Here is a 17,451-nt window from a genome sequence, read left to right as displayed (position 1 = left end):
TAGCTGAGAAAAGAGGCAAAAGGCAAAGGAGAAAAGGAAAGATATATCCATTTGAATACAGAGTTCTAAAGAATAGCAAGGAGAGATAAGAAAGCCTTCCTCAATGATCAATGCAAAGAAATATAGGAAAGCAATAGAATGGGAAAGACCAGAGATCTCTTCAAGAAAATTAGAGATACCAAGGGAACATTTCATGCAAAGACGAGCTCAATAAAGGACAGAAATGGTGTGGACCTAACAGAAGCAGAAGATATTAAGCAGAGGTGGCCAGAATACACAGAGGACTATACAAAAAAGATCTTCATGATCCAGATAATCACGATGGTGTGATCACTCACCTAGAGCCAGACATCTTGCAGTGCAAAGTCAAATGGATCTTAGGAAGCATCACTATGAACAAAGCTGGTGGAGGTGATGGAATTCCAGTTGAGCTATTTCAACTCCTAAAAGACGATGCTGTGAAAGTGCTGCACTCAATATGCCAGCAAATTTGGAAAACTCAGCAGTGGCCACAGGACTGGAAAAGGTCAGTTTTCATTGCATTCCACAAGAAAGGCAATGGCAAAGAATATTCAAACTACCGCACAATTGCACTCATCTCACACGCTAGCAAAGTAATGCTCAAAATTCTCCAAGCCAGGCTTCAACAGTACGTGAACTGTGAAATTCCAGATGTTCAAGCTGGATTTAGAAAAGGCAGAGGAACCAGGATCATATTGCCAACATCCACTGGATCACTGAAAAAGCAAGAGAGTTCCAGAAAAACACCTACTTTTGCTTTATTGACTATGCCAAAGCCTTTGACTGTGTGGATCACAAAAAACTGGAAAATTCTGAAAGAGATGGGAATACCAGACCACCTGACCTGCCTCTTGAGAAACCTGTATGCAGATCAAGAAGCAACAGTAGACTGGTTCCAAATCGGGAAAGGAGTACGTCCAGGCTGTATATTGTCACCCTGCTTATTTAACGTATATGCAGAGTACACCATGAGAAATGCTGGACTGGATGAAGCACAAAGCTGGAATCAAGATCGCTGGGAGAAATATCAATAACCTCAGATATGCAGACACCACCCTTATGACAGAAAGCGAGGAAGAACTAAAGAGCGTCTTGATGAAAGTGAAAAAGGAGAGTGAAAAAGTTGACTTAAAGCTCAACATTCAGAAAACTAAGATCATGGCATCCGGTCCCATCACTGCATGGCAAATAGATTGGGAAACAGTGAGAGACTATTTTTTTAGGTTCGAAATCACTGCAGATGGTGACTGCAGCCATGAAATTAAGACGTTTACTCCTTGGAAAAAAAGTTATGACCAACCCAGACAGCTTACTAAAAAGCAGAGACATTACTTTGCCAACAAAGGTCCGTCTAGTCAAGGCTATGGTTTTTCCAGTAGTCATGTATGCATGAGAAAGTTGGACTATAAAGAAAGCTGAGCACCGAAGAATTGATGGTTTTGAACTACGGTGTTAGGGAAGACTCTTGAGAGTCCCTTGGTCTGCAAGGATATCCAACCAGTCCATTCTAAAGGAAATTAGTCCTGAATACTCAATAGAATGACTGATGCTGAAGCTGAAACTCCAATACTTTGGCCACGTGATGCGAAGAACTGACTCATTTGAAAAGACCCTAATGCTGGGAAAGACTGAAGGTGCGAGGAGAAGGGAATGACAGAGGATGAGATGGTTGGATGGCATCACTAACTTGATGGACATGAATTTGAGCAAGCTCGGGAGTTGGTGATGGACAGGGAAGCCTGGCGTGCTGCTGTCCACGGGGTCACAAAGAGTTGGACATGACTGAGTGACTGAACAACAGCAGCCCAACATAAAGCCAGTGTGACAGAAGCTCACTGGGGAGAGTGGTACGGGAGCTGGAGGAGTAGGTATGGTTCAGACTACAGAAATCGGCCATGGTAAGGAAAGTTTAGGTTTTATTCTAAGTATGTTGGAAAGTCATTTCACCCAGTGTCGAAAAATATACTTATTACACTTATTATCAAAAGAGGGAACCTCACCACATATGATTTTAAAACAATTTTTAGAGGTTGACAAACAAGGTTTAACATTTAATTCATTAAACCAATATTACAGCTTAACCTAGAATAAGTGGTAACTGGAAAGCAACTTTTGTTACCTGGTAGCGGCCATTTGAGGGCATAATTAACATTGTGGTTGGTTAGTTTTCCCTCAGAAGGAAAAAAACAAGGCAGCAAAACCCACGAAACACCACTCCAGCTCATTTTAAAACATTTTACACCCATTTAAAATAAAACAGTATACTGTTGGTAGATCAGTGTCAAAATACATTCTCTTGTGATTTAAATATTAACAATGTCTATTAATGTACTTAAGACTTCATATACCAAGTCTATGAAATAATATCTTGTATTCACAAGACATCAAACCCTTTACAAACTGTTCAAACATTTGAAATTAATTTTTTGTATCTTTTCAAGGTAGTTAACCCAGATTTTCAAATGAGAAGCAGAAAGATGCTAAGAAGTGATCTGACCAATTCCACGTGGTGAGTCATAATAAGCAAATGAGAAACCACTGTCAACAGATTCTAACTTTCACCCTCATCACGATTCTCCATTATCCACATCCACACACTTTTAATTTTCTTGACAGGGATGTCCACATCTTTGTCTAAGGTACAGAGTACCTCAGTCTGCTTGTTTTCCTAGATGACAATGAGAAACTAGAGTTGAGCTCTTTGGCTTTTACTGCCTGTGCTGCCAGGGAAAGCATATACAACCCCAGGCAAGTTGCTATCTTGTTTTCAGTAAATGAAAAAGGAACTACGTACAGCTGAGATTTCCAGAAATAATTATTTTACACTCATAGCGTGTGTAATGTGTATACACAGCCCCATAAAGGAACCACTATGCTGAATTATTAAGGACAAAGCAAACATTACCTAGACATTACTTAAGTCTCTCCTGGCCTGCTATAAAGTGGTGAGTAACTCCTCACTGGGAAAGACCAGAGACTTACCAAAGATATTCTTATCCAGCAACCAAAAGCTGAGCCAAAACCTCTTTCAGAAGCAAGACTAATTTGAGACCATCTACAGCTATTTCTTTCAGTTAGGAAACTACCCATGTTACTTAATGTCAGCCGGGAGCACCTTTCCTGTTCCTGCTGCCGCAGAAGAGACGCCAAGTATAGCACTCTTGCAGTAAACATCCAACAGAGAAGAATTTGAGACTTGTCCTTATCGCAATCCTTATTTTGAGTTAAACAAAACCCAAGCCTGGCTCAGTAACCTGAAGTCTCAGTCTTCTAAATATTTCATTGGATGTGTAGGATAGAATTCTGGCGAAACAAGTCTCAACTACAAGAAAGCATCTGTGAAGTCACACTGTATAATAGGATATTACTTCATCTGTTAGTTTAAAGACAAAAGTCTTTCTTGGTCTTTAAAAAAAAAAAAAAAAAGAAGTTTATTTCCTGTTGTGTAGCATCTGGCTTCCATTACCAAAAGGAGCCAAAAGCTGGCAGTAAGCCCAAGAAGGTTTTCTAAATAATTTGTGGAGGGAATGAGAGAATATTCAATGTCCTTTATTCTTACTTAACACACAAAAGAAAAGGAAACAATATAGTTTTGAAGCCTTATACACCTGTTCATCTCACTTTACAAAAAGGATTTTCATTAAGAGGTTGTCTTTTCTAAATCCTATTGAACTGGCGTAGGCAAACACTAAAAATACCACAGATTTACTGCAGGCTTGAGAACTGCAACTTTCAATAACTTCATGTTTAATATCCTTCCACTAATCAGTCTTTGCAAGTGACAATAATCTATTTTAACAATATAAACTATTAGCTTTAAACAGATAGTCTACTCAGCCCTATGCCCTAGGTAAAAAATTAACTCTAGTAGTCAGGTGATTTTTAAAAAAGATCTTCCTTCCAGAATTCCGAAATCTTTAAATTTCACTGCTATTACATTTTTCTTTAGTTTTTTTCTTTAAAGAGGATGACATATTCCCATGTTAGCTGTAGTCTCTAGCATTCATTCAATAACGTTAAGGCTGAAAGTTTTTCCTATTACAAAACCAAATGCGTCATCTGGTGATGCTTCTGTGTAACTCCTGTAGCCGATGTTACTATAATTGGGAAAGCAAAAAATCTGAATATAAACATCAAGAAAAATGACGGTGTCAGTTTTAATGACCCTCCAAACAGTGATTCAGCAAATTCGTTGCTCATGTGGAAAACGTACTCATCTTAAAAAGTAGAAGTCTTAATTTAAACTAAGATTTCATTTGCTGATCTTTACAGTAGAAACCCAAATCCTTATTCTAAGCTTGCACAGCTCGCCAAATGACAATTACAACAGCAGCTGGTCTAAAAGAAAACCCAGTCTCTGAAGTCTTTCCACCTTGTTCTCAGGGGCACATTTCAAAGCAATCACCATCATTACCTACAGAGAAGGCTCCTGCTGTCCCAGAAAGGATCTTACTCACAGAGATCACAGTCAGTATTCTTACTTTGTCAACTCAGCCCTCTGACAAAAGACACTCTCTTCAAAGTGTTTTATAAAAGCAATGGGTTTTCTTCTTCTGCCTGCACAGTTTCACATGTTTCTAACAAGGTATGAATGGTAGACCACTGCCTTCTGAGGTTAGAAACTTTCAACAATTTTAATTTTTACAAAGAATGCCCCAAGCAAACTTTGGTAAAGAGATTCAATATACTTAAGTAATGCTTCTATTGTTAAAGAAAAAAAAAAATTGTAGTTCTATGACTGAGCACAGGATCTTAGAAAACTGTTTTAGCAACTCTGTTCAAATAAGGCTCTCAGTAAAATTAATAATGAGGATGTTAAAAAATGAACAGACATGTGTCTGCACTTGATAAAATCCCACTAGATCTGCTTATCAGCCTAAGAGGACAGACTTGCTCCCAAACCTTACTCAGCAGCAAAATTATCTAGTGAGGGCCCACCCACTGCCTAGCACTATAGTGGGCGCCCCAGGAGGCAGCACCTCCAGTCAACAGATCCCTAGTAAATGAGCAGGATCCTGTCTGTCCTGTGGACAGGCACTGTAGTCCTAGTGCCTCAATGAACACCTGGGACGGAATAAATACAATTTTTGAAAAATTAACAAAAGATCCATTAGAAGCTTATGAGTGAACATATAATGTAATGAGAATGGGACAAAGAGACCCTTTTATTCACACTGTGGCCTTCATTCTTTCACAGGCCAAATTCACAGTTGTAACTGTTGGAATTTCACATCTATTCCTACCCCACACACTTGGTTATGACACACAGGGTTATGTCAAAGTCCATCGTGATAATAGATGTAAAAGTCCTCTGAAAAGAACAGACCAAATTCCAAACGGAAACTGGCACTAGGAAGTTTGGACCTGTGCGCTTCAAGATTTCATGCATTTGCACACCTGATGACTTGATTTCAATCAGAGGTTAGAGAGTTCCACGTCTAACCTCAATATGTTGCATTTGCTCCTCAGTAAGTTGAAATATTACAAGTGGTTGTTCCTAACAACCTCCCACAGGGGGAAAGTGCAGTATAGACTAACTTGCCTGGTGGAAGAGAGCCATGAAAACAATAATCTTGTGTGAGTGCCTCAGTTCAGGTCAACAAGTGTTAAAATTGAGTTTCTATTATGTGCTAAGTATTGTGCTAGATAGATTAAAAAAAAAAAAAAAAAACCTGTACAGAGCTACACTTTCTAAATACAGTAAGGAAAAATATATAGTTTGATTATAGGGCAAACTGCTTCATTTCTTTATAGGGAAAGGTTGCAATTGCAAAATGGTTGCCTCATAAATTCTGGAGAAAGTATCAAACTAGGCCATCAATCCTTTTGGGGCATTCTGAAAACAGGTTAAAACGTAAGACAATCTGCCTTGTGGATGCTGTGAATATGATGGCAGATACTGCACTGCAGCCACTGAATAGGTTAGACTATGTAAGCATAATTACTTACATAAACTTTGACTTATATAAAGACTATATAAAATCTGATTTAAGCGACAGGCTGTGACATATTGATTTAAGAAATCACCTTCCCCCAAGAGTTCCTTATGTTTCTTTTCTGAGTCTTTTTTTTTTCTTTTTAAAGTATGAGTCTTTTAAGCCTACATTCTCTCTCCCCTAAGTTCAACGGTTAGCATGAACAAACACCATGGTCAATTAATATTCAACTAAATGAGATGGTAACTTTTTATGCCAGTTGAGAGATGAAAAAGTTGATTTACACAGAATTGCTGAAACAGAAGATGCCTGAAAAAAATTTCTCAGGAGACAGGAAATCCAGGACAGGCCAAGATGGGAATGCCTCTTGTGAAAAAGCTAGGGGGCAAAGTGAAGGAAGCAGCTGAGGTAGAAGTGCCCTCAAGTCATTCACTTGGCATCTGGTAAACCACGCCTAAGTAGCCCCCCTCTCACCCCGTCTAACGCCAACTGTAAGAGCTGTAAACCAGGTGGAGCAGAAGAGATAGGGGTTTGAGCAGTGACTAGGACGACTCCTCATTCTGAGTGTGCGGGTTCAAAAATGCTTTGCTCTACGGCAGAAACACAGTATTGTAAATCAACTAAACTCCAATAAAAATCAGTCAAAAAAAAAAAAAAAAACCGACTTGCTTCCACATTTGAGGGAAGTCACTTGGCCGCTTTAGCATCCGCGTTACCCATTTGGAAAAGGGGAACAATATGAGTTACTCTCTTAACGGAGTTATTGTGAGGATCAAATGTGTGCGCGATTCCTGCCACACGGCACTGCCACCCCGGGTCCACCACCTGCAGCAGCTCACACTCGCCGGCTGTGAGCACCGGCTGTGGTTCCTCCCCGACGCGGACAGCCCGGTAAGGGGCCACCCCTCTCCGCTCCGAGGAACACCGTGGGGATTAAATCAGTTAATCCCCGGAGAGAGCTCCAAACGGTGCCTGGAGCCCGGTCAGCTCCTGACACGCAGTAGTGGCTGGGACGACGGGGGATGCTGATTACCGCGCAAGAGCCCGGGCCCGCGCAGCGGAGTCCTCCCGCGCGGGACCAGCAGACGCGACAGTCCCAACGCCAGGTGAGCGCCAGATCTTCCCCGATACTGGCGTCGGTGGGCCCCGAGCGAAATCAACTTTTTAACAGTTTCACGGCCAGGAGGTGAAGCCTCGAGCTGGCAGCCGCCCAGCTCTGGCCAGGCCCCGCCTGGCGACCGCACCCTCACCTTGCTGGAGGTCCTGGTGGTCGTACCACGGCTCGTCCTCCTTCATCTCAAACTCCTCCACCAGGTTTTCCGCCAGCATTTCGGCCGGCTCTTCCGGGGGCAGCGGCCCCCGCCGCCGCCGGCCCGCCTCAGCCGCTGCCCCGGGCTCTCCCCCGGCCCCTCCGCCCTCAGCCAGAGCCGCCCTCGGGCGGGACGCGCCGCCGCCCAGGCTCCACCGCGACGCCGGACCACAGCCGCCCGCTACCGCCTCCGGCGCCGCCGCACGGCGGCCCGCAGCGCACGCCGCGGACTGGGTTCTCTCGCGCCGCCCAACCGCCCCAACGGCCGGCGCCCCGGCGCGAGCTCCTGAGTCGGCTCTCGGAGCCGGCTCCTCACGCCGCAGCCGGGCCCAACGTGGCACTTTGGCAGAACCCTCCCCGACCGGGGCTGCGATTCAAACCCCCGGCGGCCGCTCGGCCAATCGCGAGCAGACCGCCGGCCGAGCGGCGGCGACGTCGTCCAATCGCGTCTCGCCGCAGGCCCGCGGTTCGCCCGGTATCAGAGGCAGGCAGCCAATGGTGACTCCGAAGGAAACAAAGAAGGCGGGAAAAGGACAAGGGGTGCGGTCGAGGGTCCCGCCCTCTCCTCTCTTCGAAACGCTTCTGGCCGTGCATTCGGCGAGCTTGGGTGAGGAGGTGGTGGCCTCCGCTGCCCCTGTGGTGGGTGGCCGGCTGCCTGGCCGGTGGACGGGCTAAGTGGGCGTGAGGGTCAGAAGTACGGTCTACGAGCAGCGGACGGTTGCGGGCGGGAGGCGCGAGGCGTGCCGGGACCCTGAGGTCTGCTGCCCCACCGACCCTTGCTGGTCCTGACTCCCAGATTTGCTCTGCTTGATGCTGGGAAATCGAGGATCGGTCGGAAGTTCAGGGCAGTTAACTGTTTTCTTCTTGATATCTGAGTCCTCACCTCCAAATTGCTGAGAATTTGTACTGCCCCTGAAACGGTGGGCCTCAGACCCACCTGAAGGTGCAGTTGAAGCGACTCCTGAGAAAAAAACTGCAAGCGTTTTTTCATACTTTTTTAAAAAAGAGAGATCACAAGTTAAGCATCTGGAGTCATGACGTTACACCTGGAGAGAGGAGAATGCAGCCCTCGCCCTTGATGGCCAGGACAGTGAAAGCTGGTTTCTGCACACAACAAAATAAATACTGCTCGTAGGTTGTGGCTTTTACCATCTTCGTGCAGACAGAACACAAAAATTCTAAATTAAGGTGACAGATCAGAAAGTCAGTGTTCTTAGCCTTGATGTAATGGTAAAGGTACAGCTGACAGAAGACAGCTATGTTAGAATGTCAGCCAATAATCTTAGAAGGAACAGTCGTTTCAGAGGTGATAAAAGAGGAATGGTAAACTCACAAATCCTTGTCTTCTAAATCCAGGGACACTAACAAGTAAAATGTTACTGATCTGTTTTTATTCTTAGGTTAAGAAAGAAACTAGGTTTACTATTCTGCCCTAACTGCCCTTATTCTGGTAGAGGTATTACTAGTCCACAGCCAAAAGAAAATAACTAAAACTATCTTAATTTACAAGTCACTACAGATAAAGCTCTTTGGAAAGAGAGATGATTGGATTTAGGATTTGCTGATGGTGATTTGTTGAAGCTGAAGGGCCGGAATCATGCCTCTGACCTTCAAGAAACTCATCTTTCATAGCCACTAGTAACTGAAAGTGCTAACCCTTTCTCCATGGCAAAAGCTTATTTTGACTCCAAATCAAATGGGAGACTGTATTGAAATGTTCTTTAGCGTTCTTCAAAAAACAATGGCAAAACAACAAAAAAGAACGATCTGAAGAATTAAAGTTACTGATGATTTTACATGGCAAAAAAGTCCACACAAAACCCAACACACCAGACTTTATGTCTTTTAGTATTAGTGTGTTCTTTTTAAGGACACTGGGGGAACTTCTCCTCCACCCCCACCCCCGCCCCGGAAAAGCTTGAACAAAAATTGCACTGAAAAAGACAAGTTAGCTTTCAGTGCTAAACGCCCTGCTTTCAAGGGGTCCCCATCATTATTTAGAGTCCATGTAGGAGAAGGCGATGGCACCCCACTCCAGTACTCTTGCCTAGAAAATCCCATGGAGGAGCCTGGTAGGCTGCAGTGCATGGGGTCGCGAAGAGTCGGACACGACTGAGCGACTTCACTTTCATTTTTCACTTTGATGCCTTGGAGAAGTAAATGGCAACCCACTCCAGTGTTCTTGCCTGGAGAATCCCAGGGACGGGGGAGCCTGGTGGGCTGCCGTCTATGGGGTCGCACAGAGTTGGACACGACTGAAGCGACTTAGCAGCAGCAGCAGTCATAGCTGAGAAGCAATCATAAGCAGCCTCTTCTGCAACATTATTATTTGGTTTAGCGATAGGTTAACAATAACAACCCAAGTTGATTCTGAAAGAAGGCTTTTGGGTTTTCATTTAATAATTTACCAGTATTTAGTGCATGTTCCCAGCCTAATCATTACACCATTCTGCTACTTTTAAACTCTTCTATATAAAACATTTTGTATTAAAGAAGAACCAGGTTCAGAAATCCTTTGTTCCTGCTTGTAAAGATACACTTACTATTCATGTTCTTTGGTGTTTTATTGCTATAGTAAGTCAAGTGAGAGTTTTAAGTAGTGTTGACTTTAAAGTGATTGTAAGTGGTGGTTTTCAGTTTGATACCTACTAAAATAAGTGTTTATTATAATGAAAATAATCTAAAGCAAAATATCAATAGTTCTTTTTGCAGATGGAAATAAGAAAGATTTTTACTTTTTTTGGTCATAAACAGAAGTTCAGGCTATGGAATTTTTTATAATGTTATCAAAACTTTGTATCCACCGTATATATACATATGAAGTGAAGTCGCTCAGTCGTGCCCGACTCTTTGCAACCCCATGGACAGTAGCCTGCACCAAGCTCCTCCATCCACGGGATTTTCAAGGCAAGAGCACTGGAGTGGGTTGCCATTTCCTTCTCCAGGGAATCTTCCCAACCCAGGGATCAAACCCAGGTCTCTCGCATTGTAGACAGAGGCTTTACCTTCTTAGCCACCAGGGAAGTCCATATATGTGTATATATACGTGACATTAACTTTATGTTTCAGACAAGATGGGTGCTTAACTCAAAGTCTTTTTAAAAAATTTGAACTCAGCTAAGCAAGCTTATGATTCCTTGCAAAATTCTGAGTTTATAAATACCTGCCTTCTGACTTAATGATAGATCAGTTTAGAAGGTGTGGCACGCTTCTTGTTTTAGCATGCCTGAAATAAAACTAAGAACAAGAAGAGTGCCTGGATTTTGGTGGGCTAATTTTGTGTCTTAGGGCTTCTCTGGTGCTCAATGGTAAAGAATCCGCCTGACACTTCAGGAGACGCAGGTTCGGCCCCTGGGTTGAGAAGATCTCCTGGAGAAGGCAATGGAAACCATTCCACTGTTCTTCCCTGGGAAATCCCATGGACAGAGGAACCTGGCAGGCAACAGTCCATGGGATCACAAAAGAGTTGGACACAACTTAGTGACTAAACAACAACAAATTTGTATCTTGGCTTTTGGTTCTCCTGATCTCCTTGTTTTTGGCTCTCTTAGTAACCAGTGGCCTCGGCTTCAGTCTTCATTCTCACTTACGCCAAAAGTAAGTCCCGAGAGTGAGGTCTTCAGCGGTAGTTCCCAGGTTTTTCTAACTGGAGAATTACCTCCATAGTCAAAAATGTTGGTTCATCTCCACATTTTAGTACTTGTATTTTTAAAGGTTTGAGCATGCATAGTAACAAAGAAGTTCATATATATGTTTTTTGTTTATCATTACAGCAGAATCTATAGACATTTTAAGAAAGCTAGTACACAAGTGAGTACAAGGGACATGAGTTTGAGCAGGCTCTGGGAGTTGGTGATGGACAGGGAAGCCTGGTGTGCTGCAGTCCGTGGGGTCTCAAAGAGTCAGACACGACTGGGCAACTGCACTGAACTGAGTACACAAACGGGCAGATAGTCTGTATTTTGTTTATAGACAATGCTTGATCTACAAATGGAATTATTAACCCTTTTTGATAATTCTCTACTTCCTATAGAATTAAAATCATTCTTGCATCTACATGATGCAAGATGAAGCTCAGGGACTTAGGTAATTTGATCATTTGAGCCAAATGTCCACTTCCCCCTTATAACTTGCTCTCCGCATCCACACGTAATTGGGTAGCATAGACTGAGGTGCCTGCTTAATTCCCAGGGACTGTTTAAGCAAGTAGCATCTCTCGAATTATCTGAATATTTGTGTTTTCTGCTTGAGTAAGATTTTGGAGAAGTGCCTATTAAAGAACGCGCCTGCCAATGCAGGTAGACATAAGAGACATGGGTTCCATCCCTGGGTTGGGAAGATCCCCCGGAGAAGGGATCCCATTCCAGTATTCTTGCCTGGAGAATCCCACAGGCGAAGGAGCCTGGCAGGTTGCAGTCCATAGGGTTGCACAGAGTCGGACATGACTGAAGTGACTTAGCACGCACACACCATTATAAAACAGGAAAATTCTGTTGTTATCTTAAAACCATAGTCAAGATTAAAAAAGCAAGATGAGTCTATACCTACCTCTTGCTTGGTTAACCTTTCCCTGCTTTCCAGTTGGATAAATCAAGTCCGTGGATGGGTAAAACAATAGGCCAGATTTAAGAGGAAGGTTTACATGACAGCAAGGATCAAATGGGTTCTTTCTATACCCCTCTTAGCTGTGTCCTTTGGGCCAAAGTTACATAGGCTATAAGATCAAAAGAGAATCAAAAGATCAACAAGAGAAGATAAAAAATGAATCTCCCAATGCAAGTCTGTACTACTGAATGGACAACTTTATACTAAGATGAAAGGCTTGCTTCTATTCTTTCTCTCAGACACTACTTAAGGATGTCACCTCATTGTTTCATTTCTGTTGTGCCTTCCCAAGTAGGGAAGATAATAATGCCATAAACACATCTCCCTGGTCACTAGTTAAATGCGTCTAAACTCTTTGATTGGAGAAGGCAATGGCAACCCTTTTCAGTACTCTTGCCTGGAAAATCCCATGGACGGAGGAGCCTGGTAGGCTGCAGTCCATGGGGTCGCTGAGGGTCGGACATGACTGAGTGACTTCACTTTTCACTTTCATGCATTGGAGAAGGAAATGGCAACCCACTCCAGTGTTCTTGCCTGGAGAATCCCAGGGATGGGGGAGCCTGGTGGGCTACCATCTATGGGGTTGCACAGAGATGGACACGACTGAAGCGACTTAGCAGCAGCAGCAAACACTTTGATATGTTTCACTTTTATAAGTTAGAAGAGATATTAAAATATATATTCAAGTAAAGCCACACTCTATGCAAACTAGTGTTCCTGGCAACATCTCAAAAATTGTTGAGTAAGTGGATTAAGAAAGTAAAGTGTTAAATTTGGTTGCATATTCACAGCTAATGCTTTTGGACTTTTATTTAACTAAAGTTAACTAGTATCTGGTGGAATTTTGTCACCCATGAGCTGAATCAGCTTTTGTACACAAGTAGTGAATGTTAACCATTTCTTTTTTTCTTAAACTAAAGGAAGAAGAATTCCTCTGCATGGAAAATGACATTTTTAAACATCAAACCCATTGCTTGGGCATTCTCTCTAACAACATTAGGGACTGAAATGCTCAATTCTGTCTTCAGTTTCTACTATGTAAAGCTTTTTTTACATCTGTACAAGGTTTCAGAAGTGGCTTTTTATCAAGCACAGGTGAGATGAAGCCCTTGTTGTTCTTTTACCTTAGAAAAGCTTCTCCTTCTAGTTGTGCCTCATGATTTTCCAAAAAGCTGATTCTTCACAAGTTGAAAGAGTTAGCAAGAAAAGGTTATCCATGTCCAAGATCTTCTGTTTAAGGGCAAAGAGACTTTTAAAATGATGGTCACTTATAACAGCTTTAATGCATATATATTAAATCTAGAAAAATGATACAAATGAACCTTTTTGCAGGGCAGGAGTAGAGATGCAGATGTAGAGAACAGACGTGTAGACACGATGTGGGGGTGGGCGTTGGGATGAATCGGAAGATTTAGGTTGACGTATGTGCGTCTAGTCAAGGCTATGGTTTTTCCAGTGGTCATGTATGGAGGTGAGAGTTGAATTGTGAAGAAAGCTGAGCACCGAAGAATTGATGCTTTTGAACTGTGGTGCTGGAGAAGACTCTTGAGAGTCCCTTGAACTGCAAGGAGATCCAACCAGTCCATTCTGAAGGAGATCAGCCCTGGGATGTCTTTGGAAGGAATGATGCTAAAGCTGAAACTCCAGTACTTTGGCCACCTCATGCGAAGAGCTGACTCAATGGAAAAGACCCTGATGCTGGGAGGGATTGAGGGCAGGAGGAGAAGGGGACGATAGAGGATGAGATGGCTGGATGGCTTCACCAACTCAATGGACGTGAGTTTGAGTGAACTCTGGGAGTTGGTGATGGACAGGGAGGCCTGGCGTGCTGCAGTTCATTGGGTCACAAAGAGTCGGACACGACTGAGCGACTGAACTGAACTGAACTGAACAGATGTGCACTGCCATGTGTAAAACAGATAACCAATGGGAACCTGCTGTATAGCACAGGGAACTCAGCTCAGTGCTCTCTGGTGACTTATATGGGTGGGATGGAGGTGGATAAGAGGGAGGGAATATATGTATACATATAGCTGATACATTTCCTTGTACAGCAGAAACTAACACAACATTGTAAAGCAACTATATCCCAAGTATAATAAATAGTGACAGCTTGGAGTTTAATGGGTACATTTTTGGTTATCTGGAAAAATTCCTTATGTGGAAAAATAAGAATTATTATTAAGATATCATGTGTTTTGAAATGGCCCATATATTTACAAATTGTATTGTAACTCATTACCAATTAGGTGGTCAGGATGGATAGAGTTCATGGTCTTAAAAAACCATATGGTTTATAATGTTACTTGTTCATTGCTAACAACAACATCCTTGATCTAATAAGTGTTTTTTTCCATTTTGAGATAGCAAACGCTAATATTTTAACCTTTCCTAATGAAATTATGTAAAACTGTGCCATGGTCTGTAAACAGGCCATCATTCTTTGCAAAGGCATGGCCATATGCCTTGTGGGGAGACAGCGGAGCATAATGATTGAAAGCGCGGACTCCAGGGTCATCTGCCTTGGCTCAGGCCCTGGTTCAGTCATTTATTAGCCGAGAAAGTTACTTAACTTCTCTGACCCTCAGTTTCCTCATAAAGAAGCGGTAAGAATAGTACCTACTTCATAGGGTTGTTTTAAGGATTTAGTGAAATAATTCATGTAAAAACTTGTTCATTGCCTAAACACAAAGTGAATGCACTCTGGTTTTGGGGTAGTATTAGCTGTCATTATTATTTCAGTATGTATACTTCCTGCTGATTCTGGAAGCAGTGACTTTTTTTTTTTTTTTCCCAACTGATCAAATTTGGTCACTTCATATTAGTTAAAAATTCAAGTTACTTTCATCGGTATAAACTACACTAAAATAATCCTGTGTTATTTCTTTTCTAGATGATTTTAATGATCTGGAATGCTCTTAACGACCTGACGGGGTATTTTCACAACAACTCTAAGGCTGACTGCTGTTCCAGTCGTCACAGTTCTGTTTTGTATGGCGCCCCTTTGTATGCAGCAGCCTTCCTGCTTCCTTGGTTCCCCTGGAAATACTATCATGAAGGTGACTGGCTTAGTGGGCTTCACCTGGTGGTATCATTATGTGCTTTTGATAGCACACTTACCTTTGTTCAGCAAGCCCAGTGTGTGCTGTTTGCAGAAATTTTCACTAGATACGAAAGTCGGCTTCAGCTTATTAAAATCAACCAAGTGGCATCACTGGTAGGATCTACCAGTATCCTTTTCTGTGGCCTCATCTCTGATAACATGGAAATTTTGCTCAATTTTCAGGTCATCGCTGTTGTTGTTGCCATTTTGGCTACTGCCAGCCTTTATGCTGGCATGTGCCACATAAGTCACTTAGAACCTAAAAGAAGCCCCGAGGAAAACCTTTTCTCAGAAACTGTACAGGATCTCCCCTGGACCTCCGTCATCTCATTGATGAGACAAATCTTGACCCAGAAAAACTTTCGCCTTTTTCTGATAGTGAATTTCTTCCAAGTCTTCCATTTAACCTTCTTCAGTAACTTCATGATGATATTTGTTGATAACCTCATTCCCACGGATGTTCTTCCTTCTTCCATAAGGAGCATCATGTATGGGGCAGGCTTTATCTGCCCACAGGTATGTGATGATTCTTCATGTATCTTCCTACAGGGATTAAAGATATAACTCTTACCTGGGCTAGGGCCTTCCCTGGTGGCTCAGTGGTAGAGGATCCACCTGCCATTTCAGGAGATGCAGATTCAATCCTTGGGTCAGGAAGATTCCCCTGGAGGAGGAAATGGCAATTTTCAGGTCACCCACTCCAGTACTCTTGCCCAGGAAATCTTATGAACAGAGGAGCCTGGTGGGCTACAGTCCATGGGATCGCAAAAGAGTCAGACATGACCTAGCAACTAAACAAGAACTTACCTGGCTGAGAATTAAAAACCTGATTGTATCAGTAATGAAAAAATGATTCAGATTTATTAAGAGGCCCAAAGATTCAGATTCCCTACATTAGATAAGATTCAGTAGGAAAATGATGGAAACAAGAGATGCAAAGAAGAAAAGGAGGAGAACCCAATAAAAGCGGAGCTCTGTGATATTTTTACTATTTTAGCTTTTGAATTTTGTCCTCTTGAGCTTCCTCATTTAAACCTCTGCAGAGCTATGGAAGAAAATGCATGGCTTCCTGTGAGCATGTCATTTTGCTTTATCCTGATATTTAAGATTCCTGTGACTGTTAGAAGGAAGAAGAGTTATTTGATCATGGATTCCTGAAGCCAGGTTTCAAAAGCACTTGGCTAAAAAACTTAAGTCCTAGAATTCCAGAGTGTTAGTAAAATTCCATGGCCATGACCATTATTGTGGAGGGTGTGTCCTCCTTCAAAAAATATATCAGCTGGTTGTTTTTTACACAATTTGGAGAACTCATGAATAAAATTGCTTCCCTTAACCTAAATCTATCCTCCAAAAATATGACTTGACCTAGCCTATGATATGGATTTTTCCTGTTTTCTCAATTAAAATATGTCATCTATACTCTTTCAGAGAGTAAGTTGAATAACTTAGATAGAAGAGTTTTTACTATTTACAAACTTTTACAAAGATTTAAGCCCTGTGGAATAGAAATAGTTCTGAAATGTTCTAAGTGTTGCCAGACTTTCTTAAGCAAAGTATATGGGATAGAATTTGCCTTTCTGCCATTAGCTCAAGGTCTTTATTATAGTTTGGTTACTGTATATACCATAATACTGAGAACTCACATTTTTTGAGTGCTACTGTGTGCCATGGACTATGCCAAGTACATCATATACATTATCTCGTGTAATCCTAACTACCATTTTCTTGTGTAATCCTGACAACTACCTTCTAGAGAAAGACCTTCCAAATGAAAAAAAAGAGGCTCAGAGGCCTTTAAAGTTGTGCCTGTTAAGATTCTGTCATGGTCTGTTTAGCAGAGGTTACCAAACAGAGTATCAGTTTTGGTTTATCGATATAGTCCCAGGTACTGTGTGTAATAATATAATGATACTCTCCCTTAATGGCAGTTTGAGAGTTTTCAAGCTGTTTGTTGCTGTGTTCAATGACCCAGAATGGGGAGCTGTTTGAATTCTTGTCTCTATGTGTTATGTCAGATTCTAGGCTATATATACATTCTCACTTTTAATCATGTACTTGCCTATAGTATCTCCTCTTCTCCAGGCAAAAACAAGTTTGTTAAACTCTTACCTAAGTTTTTTTTTTTTTAAAGAGTAGATAGGTATTTGGAGGCTTCCCAGATGTCACAGTGGTAAAGAATCTGCCTGCCAGTTCAGGAGACACAAGAGACATGGGTTAGATCCCTGAGAAGAAGATCCCCTGCATAAGGAAATGGCACCCCACTCCAGTATTCTTGCCTGGAGAATCCCATGGACAGAGGAGCCTGGCGAGCTATAGTCCATATGGTCACAAAAATCAGGACTGAGCGACTGAGCACACACACATGGGTATTTTTAAGCAGCTTCGTTCAGGTGTAACTCACATACCATACTTATTAGTTCATCCACTTGAAGTATACAATTCAGTGGGTTTTAATATATTCACAGACATGTACAGTT

General features: G+C 42.3%; 2 protein-coding genes across 2 annotated transcripts in view; one reads left to right on the top strand and one right to left on the bottom strand.

Annotated features, from left to right (window-relative positions):
• Nucleotides 1-7,609, bottom strand: part of CDR2 (cerebellar degeneration related protein 2) — a 28,480-nt gene extending 20,871 nt beyond the window's left edge. Inside the window, exon 1 of the mRNA XM_027527565.1 lies at nt 7,208-7,609. Coding sequence (XP_027383366.1) covers nt 7,208-7,286 — 79 coding nt within the window. The 5' untranslated portion in view covers nt 7,287-7,609. The remainder of the gene's footprint in view (nt 1-7,207) is intronic.
• A 185-nt stretch (nt 7,610-7,794) lies between these two features.
• LOC113883659 (transmembrane protein 180-like) overlaps nt 7,795-17,451 on the top strand; it is a 40,963-nt gene continuing 31,306 nt past the window's right edge. Inside the window, exons 1-3 of the mRNA XM_027527566.1 lie at nt 7,795-7,873; nt 12,792-12,966; nt 14,765-15,490. Coding sequence (XP_027383367.1) covers nt 12,817-12,966; nt 14,765-15,490 — 876 coding nt within the window. The 5' untranslated portion in view covers nt 7,795-7,873; nt 12,792-12,816. The remainder of the gene's footprint in view (nt 7,874-12,791; nt 12,967-14,764; nt 15,491-17,451) is intronic.

This window comes from Bos indicus x Bos taurus, chromosome 25 (assembly GCF_003369695.1).
Source record: "Bos indicus x Bos taurus breed Angus x Brahman F1 hybrid chromosome 25, Bos_hybrid_MaternalHap_v2.0, whole genome shotgun sequence".
NCBI lineage: Eukaryota > Metazoa > Chordata > Mammalia > Artiodactyla > Bovidae > Bos > Bos indicus x Bos taurus.
The sequence above is the reverse complement of the archived record's forward strand: the minus strand, read 5'-3'. Positions and strand labels throughout refer to the sequence as shown.